At 32.7% G+C, this 25608-nt stretch overlaps 1 protein-coding gene across 3 annotated transcripts in view; it reads right to left on the bottom strand.

Annotated features, from left to right (window-relative positions):
- Positions 1 to 25608, bottom strand: part of TBC1D32 (TBC1 domain family member 32) — a 188890-nt gene that overhangs the window by 3086 nt on the left and 160196 nt on the right. For all 3 annotated transcript variants that reach the window (XM_082406091.1, XM_082406092.1, XM_082406093.1), the window contains 2 exons: positions 21345 to 21485; positions 8102 to 8290 (listed from right to left, as the gene is read on the bottom strand). In XM_082406091.1, coding sequence (XP_082262217.1) covers positions 8102 to 8290; positions 21345 to 21485 — 330 coding nt within the window. The remainder of the gene's footprint in view (positions 1 to 8101; positions 8291 to 21344; positions 21486 to 25608) is intronic.

Below are 25608 nucleotides of genomic sequence, written 5' to 3'. Positions count from 1 at the left end.
GTTATACAGTGAAGACCCAAGATGAATGAGACAGGTCTCTGTCCTAAAACATTAACAGCTGAGGTATATATCATATCTCCAGTTTTATGTATAAGCAACTGAATCAAAAGATGTTCATCTTATGAATAGCAGAAATACCATGTAAATTTCTCTCTATCAAACATATTTCACTTTGTTCTTTGGGCAAAAAAATAGGATTGAAGTAAGACCAATCTTACTGTTCAAGAATTCACTTTAAATGGTTATAGTTGTAGTCACGGAACTATTTATGAAGTTATCCGTTCTCTTCATTCAAATTATGTGTGATTTGACATTAATCACCCTTTCACTAAAACTATACCTAACTTGGAAAAGAATTAATGTGTTATTCTAACCAGAAGAAAAAAAACCTAATGCCAGAAAAATTGTCTTAGTACATATTCATGATTTTTAAAAGAATGCTTATTGTTCATTAAATGTGAATTACAATAGGAGATGACAGCATTTGAACAATAACTCTAATAATTCTTTCTGGGCAAAAATAAGCAAAACCTATTTTAACATCTTTTAATTATTGCTCCACTTTAATTTAAAAATAAAAACTACCTATGGAGAACCATAGCTACTACTTGGTTTAAAAATACTTTTTTCCTTAAAACATGTTTTTTGAATTATGGCTTCCATTTTGGACATTAATTTTAAAATAAAGAGAAAATACTCTGATAACTATACTGAAGAGACACCCATAAAATGGCAAGTAAAGTTGAGGTCTTATTTCATAAGAGAAAGATAAGGCTATTAAGGTCTTATTTCATAATGAATTAAATATTCATTTTAAAAGGAATGTTTTTAAATTATATAGATTATTTAAAATTCACAGGCAATTTTAACTCTGAATAAAATTTTAGAATCTTTGAATTCCACTTTGTCTTCAAAGTGGAATGTTTCATTTTATCCTAAATGTTCTCTTATAGCCTTTTCAGTGAATTACTTTTCTTTGTAATTATGACCATTTAGACTGCCAGCTTATCATTCAAGTTATAAAGGACCATTTCCTCAGAATACTGCTTTACCATTTCATTTATAGACATAAGTATATTGGACTCTATATAAAAATATGAATTCCCTTATTCTTTAAATAGGTAGGCATATGTAATTATATAAGGTAACATTATCCCATTTTACATAAACAGTGCACTATTTGTTCAAGTCTTGTTTTAATAAGTTACTTCTGGAGTAGTTTGTCTTGGTTGGGAAGTTCATTATGAGTATATTGCATTTCCTTTTTCTGCCTAATGGCTTTTCAACCAGTGTGCCTTCAATGATTTGCTTTTTTTCATTAATGTTGGGTTTCAAATGTTGAACCATCAGAAAAGCATTAAAAATTACCATCCTAAACCACAATGCTGTGTGTGTTTTCAATTATATAATATGACATATACACAGTTTCCCTCTCTCCTTTGTACATAGAATCTAGTTTCAAGTATGTATCCACTGGTTTTCTTTTACTACTGAAAGCACTTAATTAGAAGTTCCGCTGAATTTAGGATTTTTTTAAAGTAAACAGACTGGTCAATGATACACTAGAAAGAGCACAGGATTTGGATTCAGACCAAAAAAGGGTTAAAACTCACCTATATTAGTTACTAGAAGTATGAACCTGGGAAAGTTTACAGATTCTCTAAGCCTCAATTTGACAGAGGCTGAATAACAGCATAAATTGTGTTGTCAGAACTCTTTACCATGAACTATAAAGCCTTATGTGATCTGACTCCTGTCTCACCTCCGACCATTCTTACTCCCTCACCTTGTTTTGGCCATAATGGTCATCTTGACACTTTCTAAGTGGGCCAAGCTCATTCCAACCTCTGAGCCTTTGCACTTGTCTTTCTTCTCATTTAGAAGGATTTTGTACAGAAATCTTTGTATTGCTTTTTTTCCTTTGCTTCATTCAGGTCTCTGATTAGCCTCACTGGGCTAATTAGCCTCAGAGTAGCCTTCACTGGGCTCTTTATCTAAACAGCACCTATGAATCTCACTCTCTGACTCCCTTACTGTGTTTGATTTCTTTATAATAAGATCTATCAATACCTGAAATATTATATATTTATTCACATATTATTTACCTACTGGTAGAATGTTAAGGTCAATTTGGCAAGGCCATGGCCTAGTCTTGTGACTACAACAATGCCTGGAACACAGATGCTGGACAATGGTCAATGAGTGAATGAGCAGTACATGTTAATCCCTTTGCCCAGTGCCTGGCATTCAATAAGCACTCACGGTATTAACAGTGGTCATAATAACATTTTTATTAAACTTTCTCTGAAATGGTTGAGCTAGATTTTCTTGATTGAACTGCCAATTTGTAATGTTAAGTGTGGACAGGCCCATTAAAGATTATTGACTCTAGTCTCTGCTCTTCAACCCTTTACCAAAAATGTAAGAGAACAATTCACTTAAAATATTAAGCTATTACTGTCCTTTCTTGCAACTTCTCAAGAATATGCCTATTATGGAAATCAAGCTATACCTATAATTTCAATCATTATTTTTATCAAAGTTTTCAAAAATAGTTTCCAGCAGAAATGTTTTTAGACCTACTGCAAGCCCTGTAAATTTGGAATTTGAATTGAAGATAAGGACTTTGAGGGTGGTAAATAGATATAAAGCATGAAAAGACGAAGTGTGCTCCCATGACATGCCTTAGTTTTAAGATTTTAGGACCAAGTTTAGGTATTTTCTGATATACCCTTTCCCTAATATTTAATTATTAATGCATTCAAAAGGTGATTTTTAAAAAAAAGATAATAGCTCTTTATAGCGTATGGAGGAAAAAAAGTAAGATATGTCACTTTGGGTTAAATTGGAACAAAGAGTCAACTCATTAGTAATCACCAGGAGGCATATAAAATAAGTTTGGCACAAAAGGTATAGAACTTACTATCCACTAAGGTAACTTAATAAAGGATTCGTATTAATGTCATCTCTCACATAGGAAGCACCAAATTATATAGTTAGAGTTGCATGAGAGAAGGGGTTTTGTGAACTTAGTTCTGCTCTTTACCCTTGCTAGAGATGACCTCTTGGGTGTTACATCTGAACTATCATATAAAAAAGGACCTTCCTTCCTGGTCAAAGCGGTAGAAACACAAACAACCTGTAAGTCACGTTTCTTCTAGTATATTCTTCCTAGAGTGTTTGGTATAATTAGAAATTCCTGAACCCAATATTCCCCAAACTTCTGAATCCCTCGTGTTCAAGCTTCAAAGGTAACATTTTCACATATTCTAAAGGTTGCAAGCTACTTGAGATTTTATATTAAAATCTGACAACGTAGGCCTCTGTCATGAAAACTCTATCTTAGTAGGTCTGGCAGGAATCTAGGTATATCAGTTTTAATAAGGACCCTAGTGATTTTTAAGATCAGGAAAGTTTAGACAGAAAGTGTAGTTCTGGAGAGAACATAATGTTCTTAAATATTTAGGATAAAGTATGCATTTGTAAAGACTTTAACTCAGCTGAGGGGTACATGGCATATGTGATGACTACAGAGATGATTCAGTTTTGGCTGGGTAAATGAGGGAATAGGCCTTGATCAGATACAACGTAAGAGAATGTTCCTGACATAGATCTGCAGTATATGCCTGGTATTACTACATGATATGATATAATACCAAGATGTCTCAGGAGCTGGAGAAGAAAATGGGAGCAAAAGTGTATAGTCTAGCAATGGATCCAGGAGAAAATCCTGTTTCCTTTGCTGTGTTGTTTGCACATTTTTTCTTAAAAAAAAAAATACAAGAGAAGGATGAACAGGGATGTAGAAACTCAAATAACTGCTTTTTTTTTTTTTTTAAAGCACTTGCAATGTGTCAGATAATGTTCTAGAAATATTTTACAGATATCATCTCATTTAGTTCCTCAACAACTCTATGTGATAGGTATTATTTCATGCCCAGTTAAACAGATGAGAAAACTGAGGCATGGAGAGGTAAGCAACATGCCCAAGCTTACACAGAGTGGCAGAATTTAACTTGAGGTGGACTCAAGTGATATAAGGTCAATGCAGAAAACATAACTGAAAACCACAGTTGAATAATACTGAGCATGTTGTGTTTGATCCTTTGGATGGTGAATTATTTTTAATACTATAAACACTTTTGTCTTTTGAGAGCTTAGTATACATTTATTTATTTATTTATTTATTTATTTTTCAGTCTGATCTCCATTTCTTACCCTGTCAACATGCTCAGGTAACCACAGCTGCAATAGTAACAACAAAAAAAACCCTCTTGACAATTTACTGATGGGTTGAAATTAATCTTATTTTTACACAATTATAAATTGCTTTTGCCATAATATGCAGGATTTAGTTGAAGCATTTTAATTAAGTATTTTGAGTCTTCACCGACTGATTTTCACTGGAAGGCAATCTTCTCCTAGCCTGGCATTTCAGTGATGTTTGTCCCCAGGTTGAATTCATAAACTAAAACCTAGATTGCTGTCAGCGTATTACCATGCAGAGGAATGTTATACAGCCAGTCTGCTAAAACAGTGGGTCTTCTGAAGTACTATCAAAGTAATTCTCCCTACACTTGTTGATTGTGTGTGGGTGGGTGCATGACAGAGAGAGAGAGAGAGAGAGAGAGAGAGAGAGAGAGAGAGAGAGAGAGAGAGAGAGAGAGAGAGAGATCCATCCATTAAAAACAAACCAACCCAACTTTAGACGTTCAAGTCTGAGATATTTGAGAATATTTATTTTGTCGGATGATGCTTTTGTTTCTGAATGTTTGATGCCTACAGATTTTCTGAACCATCATCTGTCACAGAAAAACGTTAGGTCCAAGGACTAAGCTCTTCAGCACACCTTTAGAAGTTGCCTTCTAGGTCAGCACTAATCTATCAGTCACCACAGTGTGGGAATAACGCACTTAGCTTCTCTATTATCCAACCCACATTCTTGTTGTGTCTAAAAAGATATTGTGAAAAACTCAGACAATACCTTGCTGATAAACTTATACCCATGGCATTCATCTAATCTTTTAGTGGTTTAATCAAATGAGGAAACATAAACAAGTTTTATTGCTTGCTTGTTTTTTTTTTTTTTTAGTAAACCTGGGTTAAGAAATTTCAAGTCATCTTTTTAATATACTGATCATGAAGAATTGTTCAGTGGCCTACCAGAAACTCAAACACTGAGTCTAGATTCAATTACCTGATTTAAAATCTTGAGCCTAAACCAAAGTGAATACAGAATGGGTTGGTATTTTGTCTATACACATGCTTCAGACAGATTTTTATTCCTAAAGTAATATTTCCAACATGCTCCTTCTGTCAGTACATGAAACTTAAAACCGGGAAAAGAACTGCGTATTTTCAATCTTCTGGAATCATCTCATTATCTCAAGTTTCTCGGGATAACTGATAATACTGTAACTGAAAACATGTTTGTGGTTTTCCAGTATTTTGGAAACTAATTCAATTGGGCCTGATTATTTGAAGTTATTTACCACAGTCAGATGCTTGTTCTATCCATTTTTATATAATGATTAATATCCTCCTTTTAAAAAGTAGTTTTATTACAAAAGAAGCATGGGCCCATTCTTCAAAAATTCAAAAAAAAAAAAAGCCCACATAAATATACACAATAAAAAGTAAAAGTCCCGTTTTACTCTTCCTCCTCTTTCCTCTCAGAAGCAGTCATTATTAAATTTGTAGAGTCAGGGCACAACATGTAATCAACGTAAGAATATTATTATGGCTGTGGTATGTAGTTATATGGAGAATTATTGATAAATTTTTTTCCTTTTGTACAAGTCTGAGATTTTGGATCAGGTATAAAACATAATTTCCAAGGTTTAATCTCCCTAATGGTAGTTTAATGAGGACTTTTAAAATCATATATCTTTCTGACTGGGGGGATCTTTTGAGGGAAGGAAGAATAAAAATCACTTCCTTAATCAAAATTTCATGATTGGGTAATATGTGAATAAGTGAAAAATAGTATACATATGTTTATATCCCTTGCAAAGAAGAGATTGTAACAGGGCTTAATGGAGTACTTAAAGGGGTATGTAAATGCATATTTAAAAATAAACTACATTGGAATTTATCTCACAAGAAAAATACCCACCAAAAGAAATCAGTGACCGTGAGACCTACCTGCTGAAAATAAAGTGAAGTCACAGTAATAGAAAGGTATTAGAAAGGCATTTTTCCTAATACCTCAGATGAATGCAAATAGCAGGAGTAAGAAGTAAGGTTAGTTCCAGGACAAGTGCTAAAATTAATTCTTTGCCAACATGTTCTTAGTTTGGATTTAAACCAATTCAATTAATATTTTAGTAATTTAAATAGGACTTAGGTAGTAAAGATAATCTTTTTACCCTCAGTTTAAAATTCTTTAAATTTAAGTTTTAAATTGATAACATTATGCTCAGAACACAACAGAGTTCTGGAAATATTTAAAGAGGTCACCATTTGTAAACCCTATTATAATTTTTCCTGGCAGTAATCAAGAAAGGGATGAAACTGCAATAATCACCAACATCAAACAGATTTAAAGGTGATGAAATATAAGGATATCCTTCTAATAGAAAGGAAGATGTTAGTAATGTTTGTTACTCAATGTGAATAAAAACTAAGTTCATTCATCTTTCCCTTTATATTTATTTACATTCTTTGTTTGCTCTATCAACAAATATTTATAGAGCACCTGCTCTGTGTCAGGTGCTGTTCAAGGCACTGAAAAATACATTAGTGAACGAGATAGACAAAACCACAATCCTTGTGGAAGTTACACATTATACTGGGGAAGACTGACAAAACATATCTAAAATAATTTCATCCAGTGACAAACACTATAAGAGAAACTAAAGTAGGATAAGAGGTTAGAGAATTATAGGTTAGGAGATATAAAAATATAAGAGTTTGGGGAAATTTCAGACTCTGAAATCTCTTTAACTGACCATTGCAACTAATGAAAATGTCCCTTACTGAAAAGGAACCCACATTTTGTCCTCAACATAATTCTCATTTACTTAACCATCCCTGTTCTCCAAATTACCTCTTACAGACCACTTTTTTCTTTTTCTACCTAAGTTTTCCTTCTACATGTATGACCGTTGTCTTGTTATACTTTATTTCATTAAGAATGTTTCTAAGATCATAATTCTATTGATATATGTAGGAAGTTTGAGACCTTTTGAATTCAGTATTTATGAAGTAAAAATCCTTGATAGTTTCACAATCTTAAATGATCAATAACATGTACTTACAAAAAATCATCATTAAATGAAAAATAACTGATAAGTATCTAATGGTAAAGAATAAAGACAAAATTAATTCACGTAGAAATTATCTGTCCACCTAGAACAAACCTAATGTTGGTTTTGGTGTATGTATGCATATCGTGCATATGTGTGTCTGAGGGTAGCAGGGGGAGGGAAACATATTTTAAATTCAAGGAAAGATTTTAACTTAAAACAAAAAGTTGGATTTCCAGCCAGAATCACACATAGGGTTATATTTATATATCTTGTATTTTCTAAAGTCCAGAGCTTCAAAAGTCCCAATATTGTGAGAAAGAAAGCAGCTATATCTTGCTTTAAAATATTAACTTATATATAGTAGTGACTTTTTAAAAAGAGTGTTATGATAGAATCTTTCATGGAACTCTTTTATAAAAATATTTGATAGTTTAGAAAACTATGAAGGTATAAGAAAATTACATTAAATGTTTTTAAAAAATATCAAAGCTCTGTATTAACACACAGTAACTTGAACTTTTATTGACTAAATAAGATATAGGAATATCCAAAAAAAAAAAAAGAGCCCTTTTGGCACAGCAAACTGACTGAAAGCAAAATTTTGTAGCCAGGCAGCTTAACTTCATATCCTAGGCCCACCACTCTCTAGCACCACTCACCAGCTGTAAAATCTTGGGTAATTTACTTAACTCGGTGCCTCGGTTTCCTCATCTCTAAAATAAATACCTACCTCTCAAGGTTGTTTTTAGGATTTCATGAGTGTCTAGAAAAATATCTGGCATTAGACACCCCATCAAAGTTGACCATTAACTTTCAGCCAAAATTTTTCCTCTAGAAGTAAAGTTACTTACTTTTAGGAAAACCTGCAGATCTTGAGTCTGAGTGTGCTGTAGAATGTCTTGTTGTAGATGTTTGAATATAGCTATACAGATATATACTTGATAATCAGGACCAAGGAAAACACAAGTAGCAATATAATGGCAGATTTCTATCCAATCTAAATAATTCCAAAAACACTGAGTTATCCATTGCAGGCAAATCTAGGGGAAAAAAAAAAAAAAGAATTTAGTTCATTAGAAAACTTATAAAGCCATATTTGACTTTTAAAAAACAGTACCCAATAACTCACACAAAACCAATGAAGAGCTTAGCATTTAGTCAAAATAGAAAGACATTTTGCATACAAGAAGCCTAATAAGGATGCTTCACCTATTTGCCTAATGTGTGAGAAAAGTTTCATGGCCTTAGGATTCAGGACTTAGGGGTAACTGATGGTGTTCACACTGTTCATATGCTATTGCTAAACGCCTTCTTTAGTCATATTTTCCTCCTCTTACCATAACACCAGTCTGCTCTCTACAGATAACAAATGCTGAGACTATTTTAATTCAGAGATGGGAGCTTTTTCTATCCTACCTATAATCACAGATGTATAATTATGCAGATGACGATTGCTAAATATGCAAATGGACTCTTGCTGAATCAGAAAACAATTTAAACCAACTAGAATTATATAACATAAAAACTGAGAGCTAATGAATAGAATTCAAAAATGAGACTTTTTACAAAAATCATTTACTTTACTTTCTGAATAATATTTTTCAGATTATAAAAGCAATACATACCCATCACAAAAACAAACAGAAAACTTAAAAAAAAATACAGTGATTAACATTGTTAATATTTTGGTACATTAATGTTGCAGGTGGAATTGTGTCTTCCCTCAAAAATATGTCAAAGTCCTAAACTCCAGGACCTATGAATGTGACATTATTTGAAAACAGTGTCTTCACAGAGGTAATCAAGTTAAAATGAGGTCATTAGGGTGAACCCTATTCCAATATGACTGGTATCAAGGAAACTGAACAATCTGAACACACACAGAAGGCAGACGTTGAAAGGACACACGTGGAGAATGTCACGTGAAGACAGAAGATTGGAGTGATGCATTATAAGCCAAGAAATATCTAAGGTTACCAGAAGCTAGGAGAGAGCCATCAAACAGTTCTTTCCCCAGTGCCTTCAAAGGGAACAGAGCCTTGCCAACACTTTTATCCCCCAAAACTATGAGATGATAAATTTCTGTTGTTTTAAGTTACTGACTTTGTAGTACTTTGATACTACAGTCCTGGGAAACTAAGACAATTACTTTCCAATCTTTTTATTTTTATTTATGATTTACAATTTACCACTGAGGTTGGCATGCAAAGTTCATCACCAACTTCCACTGCCTAATCAAGTATCCACACAGTATGGCTCAGCTGCCCTGGGGAGGAAATATCATATCTCTTGCTCCTACTTGACTAGATGGCTTGAAAGAGTCAGTGGTTCTTTGACTAGAAGCAAAACGTTTTTAATTCCCTAATGCACTGCTGCCAGGCTTCTGTCTGTTCTTTGCTACAGATGTTAATACCAATCAACTTAGGACCATGCTTTGTTAATGAAAATGAGAGACTCTGGATGAATGAAGAAGGAGAAACAACCGAAGAGTGAAAATTAATACAAATGATCCAGGTAGCCAGAGAAAGCAGTTCCCATTCAGTTGTCAGCTTCATAGGTGACTAGCAAGTCGACAGTAATGAAGGGGTAACAGTTTCTATCTTCTTTCTAGTTGGCCTGACTATTCTACAGGTTGAATGGTGTGGAACTGTTGATCGTCAACTCATTTTGACCTTTAAGCCTAGCAATTTTATATGATTCAAACACAGATATCCGAAGTCAAAATACTTATTTATCCATAAAGCTTTACCCATATTGGTTAAAAAAAGTTGCCCCCAAATCTGCAATTACTTATTTATTATACATAGTTTCTAATGCAGTGGCAACTTCCTGGCACTTACACAACATTCAAGCACTGTTTTCTATACAATGTCTATTTTTTTCCATTAAATGGAGAATAATACCAGCCTTTTCTACACATGGGAAATTTAGGAAAGGGAAAAAGAGAGATTATAATTGAAAGCACATTGAAAATATATCAAGTGCTATGTAAATGTTATTCTATAACAAAGGTACAAATGTTTATTATTTAACAAACATTTATGTACCTAATCTAGAAGTGTTATAATTCTTCTGTGAACAAAAGACAGTTAGTTCCTGCTCTCATAGGACTTATATTTAAAGAGGAGACATACACTTTTTAAATATATGACCTTCTTCACTTGGTAGGAACTGTATCTGCTATTGCTATTATATGTGTAAGATACTCCAGAAATATTAAATTGTAATAGAATTCTAAAACACTATTTCCCTGGAAGAATGCTGAACCATGAGTTATAGTTTTTAATTCTTAAGGAAGTAACTTCTCTATATTTATAAAATGAAATAGTCCGTGAATCAGCTGACAGTCTAGGACTCCAACAGGACAAAAGAAATAGTATGTGTCCAAATAGACATGAACTTTTTTCTGTAACATTTTTATTATGGAATTATTCCAAATATACATAAAAGGAAAAAAGCAGTACATGAACCAGATCCATCAAAGCTTCAAAATTCTGACTGGTTGATATGTCTGAAGTCCATTTTCCTGTATAGGATCCCCCTCTTTAAAAATTTTAAGATAAAACACATCGTAAGTTGCTATATGTTACATCTGTGTTTGCTTTAAAACAAACTGAATCAATTTTTCATTTCATTTACCACACACAACAAAAACAATAATCCAGAATAATAATACCAACATGACCACAAGCAATATGATTACTTAAAACAGTAGTATTTTTGCTGTTTTATTTGTCATTTAGACAACGTATTACTTGGCATGTACAGTCAAATTACTGTGTTTTAGAGTGCCTTTTAGGGTGTGGAGAAAAAGAAACCCTCCTATACTGTTGGTGGGAATGTAAACTGGTGCAGACACTATGGAGAACAGTATGGAGGTTCCGTAAAAACTAAAAATAGAGCTACCATATGATCCAGCAATCCTACTCCTGGGCATATATCTGGAGAAAACCCTAATTTGAAAACATACATGCACCCCGATGTTCACTGCAGCACTATTTACAATAGCCAAGACATGGAAGCAACCTAAGTGTCCATCGACAGATGAATAGATAACGAAGATGTGGCACATATACACAATGGAATATTACTCAGCCATAAAAAAGAATGAAATAATGCCATTTGCAGCAACATGGATGGACCTAGAGATTATCACACTAAGTGAAATAAGTCAGACAGAGAAAGACAACTATCATATGGTATCACTTATATGTGGAATCTAAAAAAAACGATATAAATGAACTTATTTACAAAACAGAGACTCACAGACATAGAAAACAAACTTATGGTTACCAGAGGGGATAACAGCAGGTGCGGGAGATAATTTAGGAGTTTGGGATTAACATATACACACTACTATATATAAAATAGGTAAACGACAAGGACCTACTGTAGAGCACAGGGAAATATATTCAATGTCTTGTAATAACTTATAATGGAAAAGATTCTGAAAATAACATATATATATATATATATATATATATATATATATACACACATATATACACACACACACACATATATATGTATGTATAACTGAATCACTTACACAACACTGTAAATTAACTATAATTTAAAAATGGTTAAAAAAAATAAAGTGCCTCTTATAAGGTTATACTATCAAGTGGGTACTGTTAGGTTCATTTAATTATATGTATTTATATTATTATATGAACTATTTAAATGACTCCAAAGTAAAAAGACAAAGTAAGGTATATTACCTGACTCTTCAGCTTATTCTTTTCCCTATCCCTATAAGAAATCATTTAACAAAATATGATACATTCTTTCATGTTTTTAATATAAGGATATTTGTACATGTATTTATATCTCCACCCTTTCTCATACAAATAGTAATGAACTAAACACTCTTTTTTGTCTCCACCTTTTTCTCACTTAACAGAAGATCTTGTATATCACTCTATGGCAATATACAGAGGTACTTCTCATTCATTTTTATAACTGCATAGGGCTACCCTGTGGATAAACCATAACTCATTCAACAATCCCCTATTTATGGACACTTGCATTATTTCTAGTCTTTTGATACTATATGCTATAAAAACATATTTGTACACATATGTTTTCAAAATTTTTGTCCGTGTATCTCTGGGATAGATTTCTATAAATGAGACTGCTGGATGAAAGGGTAAATGCACATATGTTTTTGCTAGATACTGCCAAATTCCCTCTTATAATAAGTCTCAAAAATACACTATATTTTCAAAACCAAGCAGTTGAGGCCTTACAGTCATTGAGAAAATATTATTAGTAGTTTATGGAATAGGTTACAAAGAAAGTGAAGCAAACTAATTATGTTTTTATAGTAAACCAATGTTCCTTACACTGCATTATAATTTGAAACATTTGAATGTCTTTTTAGGATAAAGAGGGGGGAAAATCACTTATACAATATGCATCAAAACGTACCATAGCCTTCCTAGAAAATTTTGCTCCTTAATCATACTTAAGCTTATGCCAAAGCACATTAAGATGCAACACTGAGATAAATATAATTATTTTATCTGAGGTAAATTATTCTCACTTGTATCTAGATATAAAAAAAACAATCTTCAAAACATTTACTTAATTCTTAAGAAAAAACATCGGTTAGAACAATTACTTATGGATACCTGATTAAGTCAAAATAGGTATGCTCTAAATGATCAAGTTTTATGATACAAAGACACTATTTTTAACAGCTCTTCTGGCATTATTTGTTCATCATAGAAAGAATATTAGTAAAGTAAGATGTGGTTTAAAGTGAAGTCCTCACTATCAGGGTGATATCAGTAAGTCAGTTAACTCACTTCACTGATCCTGAATTTCTCCATTTGTCATGAAGTTAAAATTTTAAATGAAATAAGATCTGGAAACACACTTTTTATACTGCAAAAAGTTGTTATAAATAAAAAGATACTATTTTTGTTGCACTTCTAGACAAGACACTGTGTCAGACACTTAAATGACTTGAAGATAGGTCAGGCACACATACCTTTAAGGAACTTCAACTAGTAAGAAAGAGGTAAACACACAAATAATGATTCCACAAAGAAAAAGATATATTTCTACCAGAAGAATAATACAGAAACTGCAAACAAATTCAAAGCAGAATCATCTACTTGTAGGTGATCCAAAAAGCTTCCATTTGGACAGACATCAAGGATAAATACCTGACAAGTAAAGATGGGGCACAAGGAGGGAGAAGGTATCATTTCAAGTAGCAACATCAACAACGTGAGGAAAGGGAAAGCTTGGGGACATGCACATTTATGAATGTGACTGAACAAGGGGCATTCCCAGTCTTGAAATTTAGCTTTACATTTGTATAATTTTGCATTTTACAAAAGCACTATGTCACAAAATATGAAATAATAAAACAGTTTTCTTTAATCCTGCTTTCATGGTGGGGGTAAATATATTTGGAGGATTATCCATGTTAGCCCACTTGCTGACACAGTATAGTACAATAATCACTGATATGCAGAATGACAACCCCAAGGAAAAAAAGGTAAATCATTAAAGATGAAGGGTACTTCTTAAAGCACGAAAATTACTAAAATACAATAAAGTTTTTTTTAACCAAAGAATAAAATTGGTCAAAAAGTTAGAACATGTGATTTTCTGTTCATTTAAAAAGAAAGAATATATATTTGAATTTTGATTTTCCTTCCAATCTCAGTTACTCAAACTCTAATCAACAAATATATATTTCTAACTACATTTAATTTTTTGTATTCTAGTTAAGCTTATTATTTTTACTCTAGAGATCTGTATATTTTATTTAGCAACCTGCTCACAAATTTCTTCATTAATCAACCAATCCCTTAGTGTCTATAAATACGCAACTTCAAAAAGCACCGCTCTTAATTAGATCAGAATGAATAAGCTTTGAAATACAAAATTTGTACCCAAATAATTACTTAACCACCTATACCTACTTAAAAGTTGTTCTCATAGTTCATAATTAGCAATAGAACGGCAAATAATATAAACAAAGCAATGATACACACTTCTTAAGGCACAAAATGATTAGCTCACATAAGGAGCCATTAAAAAGGCATTTTTACATTAGATAAATTTAAGAAACATACTAACATTACTACTCAGAAATAATGCAGTAGTTCTTATTAGGTAAACCTGCTACATGTATGCAGTTTCAAATTGATAAACATGTATCAAATTGTTAGAGATGCCAAAATGATAAAGAGGTACCAAATTGATATAGTGGGGCCTTAGGTATTACAAGCTTTTCCCCACAGTTTTTAGTAGTCCATTCTTAAAGGTTATATGTTAGCAATTTAATAAATGATTGGAGATATAAGACAATATACATCATATTAATCAAGACTAGAATGACACAAGGAACTCTCAGGAACATATTGCTCCCTGGCTTGAATTATTAAAAAAAATAGAAAGAATGGATTGTTGAGCTTATAGTAAATATTTAAGTAACTACTTCTAAGCAGAATTAAACAGTTTCTGTTTCAAAATTCTCAGAAGTGTTTTAGGTACATACACAGTAAGAGCTAGAATTGGCACAGAAAGAATTGGCTTTTCCACTACAGGCAATTCCTCTGTTATATTTAGACTTCTTATTAAACTTCAGGAAATTTAAAATTCAGCAGGCAGAGTAACCTGATGCAAATAGATGTAATAAATGACATAAGGTCTCTTCAAAATAAGTATAAAGGCACATATATAATGTCAGGAACTATATTGTCTAGTTAAAAGAAAAAGACCTCCAGTAGGACAAATCCAAAGGAATGCTAGGATAGTTTACTATTAAAAAATCTATCAACATGTCCTATAAACAGGTCAAATAAGTTCCAAGATCAAGATAATCTTAACAATAAAGGAACTTGACAAAATTCAACATTCTCACTTGATTAAAAGAAAGAAATCAAAATTCAATACCTTACATAGACTAGAAATATTCTTCCATAGCATGACAGGGAAAAATACTCTCCATAAATAGTTACTACTTAATGGTGAAATGCTGGATGATCTCCCAGTAATCATTCAAGTCTAAAACAAGTAAGTCACTATTACTTAGTATTATAGTGGAAAATTTTCCAAAAATTTTTTGTTGAAGTATAGTTGACTTAAAATGTTATATTAGTTTCAGGTGTATAACACAGTAATTTGATATTTTTACAGAGTATACTCCATATAAAGTTATTCTACAATACTGACTGTATTTCCTATGCTGTAACATTTCATACTTAGTCGTGTGCACTTCTTAATACCCTTCACCTATTTTGCCCCTCCACTCAACCCTCTCCCCTCTCTGGTAACTACTAGATTGTTCTCTGTATCTGTGAGTCTGCTTCTGATTTGTTATATATGCACCTGAATGTTCATATTCAGCACTATTTATGATAGCCAAGATATGGAAGCAAAATAAGTGTCCATCAACAGATAAACTGGATAGAAGAAGATGTGGTATATATATATATACATACAACGGAATATTATTCAGCCATAAAAAAGAATAAAATTTTGCCATTTGGGACAACATGGGATGGACCTGGAGGGTATTATGCTTAATGAAAAATTACATAATTTAAAAAAGAATGAAGTAGAAATAAAGTACGTTAGAAGGTTGGAGGAAAAAATTAACAAAAATCTAGAAAAAACATATAACCAAATCAACATACAGAAGCTAATGACTTTACTAGTTATTAATAATAACCAAAGAGAAAATAAAACTGAAAAAGAGATCAAGCTAAACTAATTAGAAATATCTGTGAGAAATGTACTACACCTCTTTGGAAAAAGCTTTACAACTTTAGTAAAATATAACATAAAGAAAATAAATGTCAAAACTCACCATGTTCCTAGATAGGAAGGTTGAGTACAGTGAGGATCTATAGTTTAACATAATAGCAATCTAAATTTCAAACTCAAATGCCCACTTTGAACTGGGAAAAATAACCTTAAAGTGCACATAGAGGAACCATTAGGTAGAAATAGCTAAACTAACTTTTTTAAGGACAGAGTTAGGAAGGAAATGATAGGCTTACTCTTACCCCACTTTAAGACACAATATAAAGTTACAATAAGTAAAATACAATACTAACTAAGTAAATAGCCAATATATTACAAAAGTAAATATGTAAAATATTTATTACTCAAGAATTGAAGAGATTTGGAGAGTGGTAGTTACTTTTAAAGACTATTTACAAGTTAATAGGAAACACTAAGACAGGTGGGCAATTAATAAAAAGATACATCTAGTTAACAAAGCTATGGAATTATAATCAACCATATTAATGTTTAAAAAACTCCCCAAACCCCCCAAATTTTAAAAATTTAGCAATTAGTTTTGAAAAAGCCAAATACGCAGTCCTGAAGAACAGACAGTCTCTTCATTTTTCTTAGAACAAAAATCAAAACAATTTGATAATATGCATCAAGAGCCTTAAAAGTGTTCATATCTTTTTGATTAAGTATTTCTACCTTCTGGGACTCTGACCTAAAGATTCTAAAATTAGAAAAAAGGTTTAAGTTCTACAATATTAAATTTGAGCCTGATAACATAGTGAAGAAACAATCCACATTCCACCAATGAAGGACTAACTATGCACAGGAGGGAGACATCTGGGGCTACTGCATATGACCACATTTCCAATTCCAGGCCCTCAAAAAACCATTAAACCTTCCCAGTACCCCAAAAGCAGAGACAAGAACGTTTACTATTAGATAAGATACAGTATCTCACATACCAGATACACAGTGGTGATAAGAATTCTTGCCCTTAGTTACCCTACTTAATCCTTACAGAAGCCTTATGAAGGAGATATTATCATTGCCATTAAAAATGCAAATGGTAATCAAAAGAAAGCTGGAGTACCAATTCTCACATCAGACAAAATAGACGTTAAAATAAAGACTATTACAAGAGACAAAGAAGGACACTACATAATGATTAAGGGATCAATCCAAGAAGACGATAATAACAATTGTAAATATTTATGCACCCAACATAGGAGCACCTCAATACATAAGGCAAATGCTAACAGCCATAAAAGGGGAAATTGACAGCAACACAATCATAGTAGGGGACTTTAAAACCCCACTTTCACCAATGGACAGACCATCCAAAATGAAAACAAATAAGGAAACATAAGCTTTAAATGACACATGAAACAAGATGGACTTAATTGATATTTATAGGACATTCCACCAAAAAAACAACAGACTAAACTTTCTTCTCAAGTGCTCAAGGAAAATTCTCCAGGATAGATCATATCTTGGGTCAGAAATCAAGCCCTGGTAAATTTAAGAAAACTGAAATCGTATCAAGTATCTTTTCCAACCACAACACTATGAGACTAGATATCAATTACAGGAAAAAATCTGTAACAAATACAAACACATGTAGGCTAAACAATACACTACTAAATAACCAAGAGGTCACTGAAGAAATCAAAGAGGAAATCGAAAAATACTTAGAAACAAATGACAATGAAAACACAATGACCCAAAACCTACGGGATGCAGCAAAAGCAGTTCTAAGAGGGAAGTTTATAGCAACACAATTCTACCTCAAGAAACATCTCCAATCAACAACCTAACCTTATACCTAAAGCAAATAGAGAAAGAAGAACAAAAAACCCCCAAAGTTAGCAGAAGGAAAGATATCATAAAGATCAGATTAGAAATAAATGAAAAAGAAATGAAGGAAACAATAGCAAAGAACAATAAAACTAAAAGCTGGTTCTTTGAGAAGATAAAGAAAATTGATAAACCATCAGCCAGACTCATCAAGAAAAAAAGGGAGAAGACTCAAATCAACAGAATTAGAAATGAAAAAGAAGAAGTAACAACTGACACTACAGAAATACAAAGAATCATGATACACTACTACAAGCAACTATATGCCAATAAAATGGACAACCTGGAAGAAATGGACAAATTCTTAGAAGAGCACAATCTTCCGAGACTGAACCAGGAAGAAATAGAAAATATAAACAGACCAATCACAAGCACTGAAATTGAAACTGTGATTAAAAATCTTCCAACAAACAAAAGCCCACCACCAATGGCTTCACAGGCGAATTCTATCAACATTTAGAGAAGAGCTAACACCTATCCTTCTCAAACTCTTCCAAAATATAGCAGAGGGAGGAACACTCCCAAATTCATTCTGCGAGGCCACCATCACCGATACCAAAACCAGACAAAGATGTCACAAAGAAAGAAAACTACAGGCCAATATCACTGATGAACAAACATGCAAAAATCCTCAGCAACATACTAGCAAACAGAATACAACAGCACATTAAAAGGATCATACACCATGATCAAGTGGGGTTTATCCCACGGATGCAAGGATTCTTCAGTATACTCAAATCAATCAATGTGATACACGTTATTAACAAATTGAAGGAGAAAAACCATAGGATAATCTCAATAGACGCAGAAAAAGCTTTTGACAAAATTCAACACCCATTTATGATAAAACCGCTCCAGAAAGTAGGCATAGAGGGAACCTACCTCAACATAATAAAGGCCATATATGACAAACCCACAGCCCACATTGTTCTCAATGGTGAAAAACTGAAACCATTTCCACTAAGATCAGGAACAGGACAAGGTTGCCCACTCTCACCACTATTACTCAACATAGTTTTGGAACTTTTAGCCACAGCCATCAGAGAAGAAAAAGAAATAAAAGGAATCCAAATTGGAAAAGAAGAAGTAAAACTGTCACTGTCTGTAGATGACATTGATACTATACACAGAGAATCCTAAAGATGTTACCAGAAAACTACTAGAGCTAATCAATGAATTTGGTAAAGTAGCAGGATACAAAATTAATGCACAGAACACTCTTGCATTCCTATACACTGACGATGAAAAATTTGAAAGAGAAATTAAGGAAACACTCCCCTTTACCACAGCAACAAAAAGAATAAAATACCTAGGAATAAACCTGCCTAAGGAGACAAAAGACCTGTATGCAGAAAACTATAAGACACTGATGAAAGAAATTAAAGATGAGACAAACAGATGGAGAGATATACCACGTTCTTATATTGGAAGAATCAACATTGTGAAAATGACTATACTTACCCAAAGAAATCTACAGATTCAATGCAATCCCTATCAAACTACCGATGGCATTTTTCACAGAACTAGAACAAAAAATTTCACAATTTGTATGGAATACACAAAAGACCCTGAATAGCCAAAGCAATCTTGAGAACAAAAAATGAAGCTGGAGGAATCAGGTTCCCGGGCTTCAGACTATACTACAAAGCTACAGTAATCAAGACAGTATGGTACTGGCACAAAAACAGAAATATAGATCAATGTTACAGGATAGAAAGCCCAGAGATAAACCCACGCACAGTATGGACACCTTATCTTTGATAAAGGAGGCAAGAATATACAGTGTAGAAAAGACAGCCTCTTCAGTAAGTGGTGCTGGGAAAACTGGACAACTACATGTAAAAGAATGAAATTAGAACACTCCCTAACACCAGACACAAAAATAAACTCAAAATGGATTAAAGACCTAAATGCAAGGCCAGACACTCTAAAACTCTTAGAGGAAAACATAGGCAGAACACTCTATGACATAAATCACAGCAAGATCCTTTTTGACCCACCTCCTAGAGAAATGGAAATAAAAACAAACATAAAGAAATGGGACCTAATGAAACTTAAAAGCCTTTGCACAGCAAAGGAAACCATAAACAAGACGAAAAGACAAGCCTCAGAATGGGAGAAAATATTTGTAAATGAAGCAACTGACAAAGGATTAATCTCCAAAATATACAAGCAGTTCATGCAGCTCAATATCAAAAAAACAAACAACCCAATCCAAAAATGGGCAGAAGACCTAAACAGACATTTCTCCAAAGAAGATAGACAAATTGGCAACAAACACATGAAAGAATGCTCAACATCACTAATCATTAGAGAAATGCAAATCAAAACTACAATGAGATATCACCTCACACCAGTCAGAATGGCCATCATCAAAAAGTCTACGAACAATAAATGCTGGAGAGGGTGTGGAGAAAAGGGAACCCTCTTGCACTGTTGGTGGGAATGTAAATTGATACAGCCACTATGGAGAACAGTACGGAGGTTCCTTCAAAAACTAAAAATAGAACTACCATACGACCCAGCAATCCCACTACTGGGCATACCTGGAGAAAACCGTAATTCAAAAAGAGTGATGTACCACAATGTTCAGTGCAGCATTATCTACAATAGCCAGGACATGGAAGCAACCTAAGTGTCCATCGACAGATGAATGGATAAAGAAGATGTGGTACATATATACAACAGAATATTACTCAGCCATAAAAAGAAACGAAATTGAGTTATTTGTAGTGAGGTGGATGGACCTAGAGTCTGTCATACAGAGTGAAGTAAGTCAGAAAGAGAAAAACAAATGCCATATGCTAACACATATATGTGGAATTAAAAAAAAAAAAAGGTTCTGAAGAACCTAGGGGCAGGGCAGGAATAAAGATGCAGACGTAGAGAATGGACTTGAGGACTTGGAGAGGGGGAAGGGTAAGATGGGACGGAGGGAGAGAGTGGCATGGACATATATACACTACCAAATGTAAAATAGATAGCTAGTGGGAAGCAGCAGCATAGCACAGGGAGATCAACTCGGTGCTTTGTGACCATCTAGAGGGGTGGGATAGGGCGGGTGAGAGGGAAGCGTAAGAGGGAGGGGATATGGGGATATATGTGTACGTATAGCTGATTCACTTTGTTATATAGCAGAAACTAACACACCATTGTAAAGCAATTATACTCCAATAAAGATGTTAAAAAAAAATAGCTACATGTCATAGACTTTCAGAATGTCTATGTCTTGAATAGCTGAAACAGAACTCAACATCTGTGAATGCCAGGGATCTACTATAAAGCAAACCTATATGTTATAAAAGACCTAGGGGAAAAAAGCCAGTTTAAAGATTTAAACACATAGAGATGTATGACTACTTACAAAAATGACGTGATTAATTTCAATGTATTTCCTATATTTGATGAGAATGTAATTTTCTTTAAATACACTGAGATCTGGGAGTTGAAGAAATACTATTTCCTATGGATTACCTGTGATGGTGCAAAACCAGACATGTGAAAAGCTGAAAATACAAGTGGCACTTCTGCTTTCAGTAGCATTTCAACATAGTGAGTGCTGCAAAAATATACTGGATGAATGCCAGATTCTATGGTGTCAATAGGTAGGTACCTCTGCATAAAAGAGAAAAATTGAGAATTAATGAATATGCAGCTAATTTAAAACCAATCAAATTCATCTAAATCTTTTGCTCTAAATTGCTACTTCAAAATTACCATGGTGGCATAACAAGCTACTGCAAATTTTATGTAAGTTAAAAAGTTAGAACATTAAACACTATAGAAAGATTAAAACTCAATAAAGGCAGTATGATATACCTTCCTTCCAAGATAAAGGAATAAAATTAACACTTTGTAATTGTGACAAATTCAATCCCTTATGGAATAATGGAGATGGATGTTGCATGAAAGAATAAATACATGGATGAGTACATGAGTAATAAATGCTTTACATTTTAAAACTAAGTATATTTCAATATGCTTATATATCCTTGGATTTAGTCAATGACTCTAAAACATCAAAAAGGTTTATTTAGTTTGTCAGCTCTTGGTATTTGCCTAATCTGCTTTTTCTAAGTTAACGTTAAATAACCCAAATCTAAGCTCTAGTTACTAATAAGTGAAATTGGGAAATTCATAAGAAATTTGTATCTAAAACTGTGATGCATTCCCATCAAAGTACTCAGGCTATCTATCTACAAATATATAAAATTTATTTCATGATTTTTATATTTATTTATATGTCTATGTATATATTATATATATTATATATGTATAGATACATATACACATATATTTACAAACTTGTATTGCATTTTTCAGCCATTTCTTCATAAAGTCTGATTTTTTTTCAATTTAGTTCTTGGGTACAATTTATCATGAATGCTCAATGTTTTATTGAGTGTTACTTTAAACCCAACATCTAACCACAATAAATTTTTTAAACAAAGAATAAACCTGAAGATGTAATTCTGTTTCAAGAAAAACTATTAGACTAGCTATTATATCCTACAGACTTATAATAAACATTGATACTCAAATTAGATCTGACTTCTAGAGAGCCATTTTAACGTTTTTACCTTTAATGGGCAACTTAAACTTTTTTAATAAAAGAAAGTTAATACTTTAAAATCAAAAATCAAACTCATATATAACAATTACATAAGTGTTAAAATAAGGATTTTTTCAAACTTTATACTGCTAAACCATTTTTAAGGATTTAGGTTTGAGTAATATATGAAAATTTCTGAAATCAGTGAGTTGATTTATCAGTAGTTTTTGTGTTTTATCATTCATTATGATAAATGGGTTACCATTTCACATTGTAGAAATATATATTTGTGGGAACATACAGGTACAAATATATATTTTATGATAGGTTCTTAGGGAGATATCTCACTACACAAAAAAATTAATATTATATACTGATGACTGAAGACATACATAGCATATTAAATGAACATCTTGTAGTCAACTTCAGATGAATGTGCAAAGAAAATTACTTTTATTAAGTAGTTAAGAATAATATGAACTGAATGAGAATTAGTACCCTTTGATTTATCTTCTTTTGTTGAATACACAATGTTTCACTAATTACTATTTGTAGAGTAGAATTAATGAATCTAATAAATATATGTAAAAGCAAAATAAATCAACTTATACAAATGTAATACTTTAACTCTCAATGCAAACTTAGCTAATAATTTTCTGAATATATATATATAATAGTGTAAGAATTGTATATATTGGAAATATTTCTTACACAGTGTTCTCTAATTTGTATTAAAAACAACATATTTAGAATAGGTTTGTATAGAGATGGAGATAATAGACTAATTAATTACCTTCTCAAAGAAAATAAAACATTATTATATAATGGATTCCCAAAGATAAGGCAAGAATTCTTCTACTCTTATGAATTATACTCTGTTGGAAGAAATTATGCCATAAATTTTGGTAACCAACACAGCTCCTAGCGCCAAGCCCTGCATAGAGTAGCTACTCAACAAATTGACTGAATGACAACAACATACTAATGATTGCACACTGTAATCACAGGAAACTTTCTTATAATAAAAGTTTTGTTAATTTGCCTATTTTTATTTCATAACTCTAATTTACAGTAAATGGTATTCATAAAACCAAATCAATAATGACAGCTCTGAGTCACATGAATATAACAAGGAATCTTCTGAATCATCAAATTATAAATTATGTTTGTTATACTTTTAGTGTTTTGATATATTTTGGTTAGTCATAACTCTTGGAAAGGATGGTAACGCTTAATAAAAGGTAACTCTAAATAAAATTCAGAATATAGGATGAAGCAGACCACATATAGGATCACAGCATTTAATAGATCACCTAAGTAACATATACACTAGGCCAGTATCATGCAAAAAATTATGAGTAAAAAATTATCAGTACCAAAATGTTCATGTTATGCCACTTCTTAGAGTATTTGGCTTTAATGATTAAAAATGAAAGATATGTGTTTAAAGAAATGAAACACAGTAAGCAGTCTTAGTTGTTTTCTTCCACTAGAGGTAGTTCTGATGAGTCATTTTATTCGTGACACTAAGAAAAATCTATGGAAATTAAATAGCAAGACCCTATTAGAAAAGACAAACTCTCCAAACCAATCCAAGCTGATCCAATCCAATCCAGTCCAGTCCTCCACTCTAGGGTCCTGTGGGCAGAGAACAGGCCGTGTTTCACTGGCAGTGCTGCAGTGACTGTGTGTTTCACTGGCAGTGCTGCAGTGACTGTGTGTTTCACTGGCAGTGCTGCAGTGACTGTGTGTTTCACTGGCAGTGCTGCAGTGACTGTGTATTTCATTGGTAGTGCTGCAGTGACTGTGTGTTTCATTGGCAGTGCTGCAGTGACTGTGTGTTTCACTGGCAGTGCTGCAGTGACTGTGTGTTTCACTGGCAGTGCTGCAGTGACTCTGTGCAGCATGCGCATCATGCACATCATGCAGAGGGGTGAATAGAAAACTCTGGAGGTATCTTTTTAAACTTTGATTCTATAATTCTAAAAAACAAATCTTTCTCCTCTCAGGGGAAAAAAAAACACATAGGAAAATGGAATCTTCAAATATGATTAAGATTTAAAGTCACGTGTAAGAAAGGGAAGGGGTTTTGACACCTGTCCTCTTTCCAGCAAGTGACTGGTTACATGACTTACTATTGCTAATGCCCTGCAAATGGGTTACAAACGTGCCACGACATGCTAATGGTTGTAAAATTTAAATCAAATGAATATTTCAATGCTATTAGAATTTTAAACTCCAAACTTCCCGTGTTAGGTAATTATTACTTTATTTTAAGAAGAGGAAGATATAGATATTCACACACGCTCTTATGTTATCTATATAAATAATATAATGTATATAAAGTAAGTGTCCCATGATACCTTCCTGTTGAACTACAGTACTTCATTTGAATGCCACTTCAGCCTGGTTTATCATCAATGGAGTTTTGGTTTTATGTGCATTAAAATACTCCAGTTTTTATTTCAATTTAATTTGTTCTCTTTCATATGTTTCTACTAACAGAGAAGGCATATATGACTGTAACTTTTATTATAATTATTGTTTGAGATTAGGTATTCCTCCATGGAAATAACTGATTTCTTGATTTTTCTTAATCTGTATTTATTAACAGCTTTGATGTTAACAATTAGTCAAACTGATTCTTGATGAAATTCCATAAAAAATGATTATTTTATCATTCAGGAAGGATTTTCTTAAGGACAAATAAAATTGGAAGATAATTTAATTAAATCAGTACATTAAAGAGTCCTTCTGGTCTAAACAGCTTAAGGACACATTTTTCAAATTATTTTTATCTCACAATAATAGTAATAGTTTATAAAATTTTGAGAACTTCAAATTAATATTTCATTATGTCCTATACTGTTTATCCTAGGCCAAATTTTTAAATCTTTTTGATGCAATTTGCTTACAACACTTTTACGAATGTAGAGGAGCTCTCTTAAATACATTTTCTAAAGTAATAAAAAAGCCTACTGTCCTTTACAAATTTCTATTTAAATATTAATTCATATATCAGCACATTTACTGAATAATTATGATGGGACATAGTTTGGGACATGTCAGCGGACAAAACCCTGCCCTCAGAGAGCTTATGTTTAAGTGTATAAATAATAAACAAATACATAAATTAAGAAGCATAGTGGGAATTGATGTAGGCTATGGAACAAAAGGAAAAAAATA

This window comes from Balaenoptera borealis (genome assembly GCF_965194805.1).
Source record: "Balaenoptera borealis genome assembly, chromosome: 9".
In the NCBI taxonomy this organism is placed as follows: Eukaryota; Metazoa; Chordata; class Mammalia; order Artiodactyla; family Balaenopteridae; genus Balaenoptera; species Balaenoptera borealis.
The sequence above is the reverse complement of the archived record's forward strand: the minus strand, read 5'-3'. Positions and strand labels throughout refer to the sequence as shown.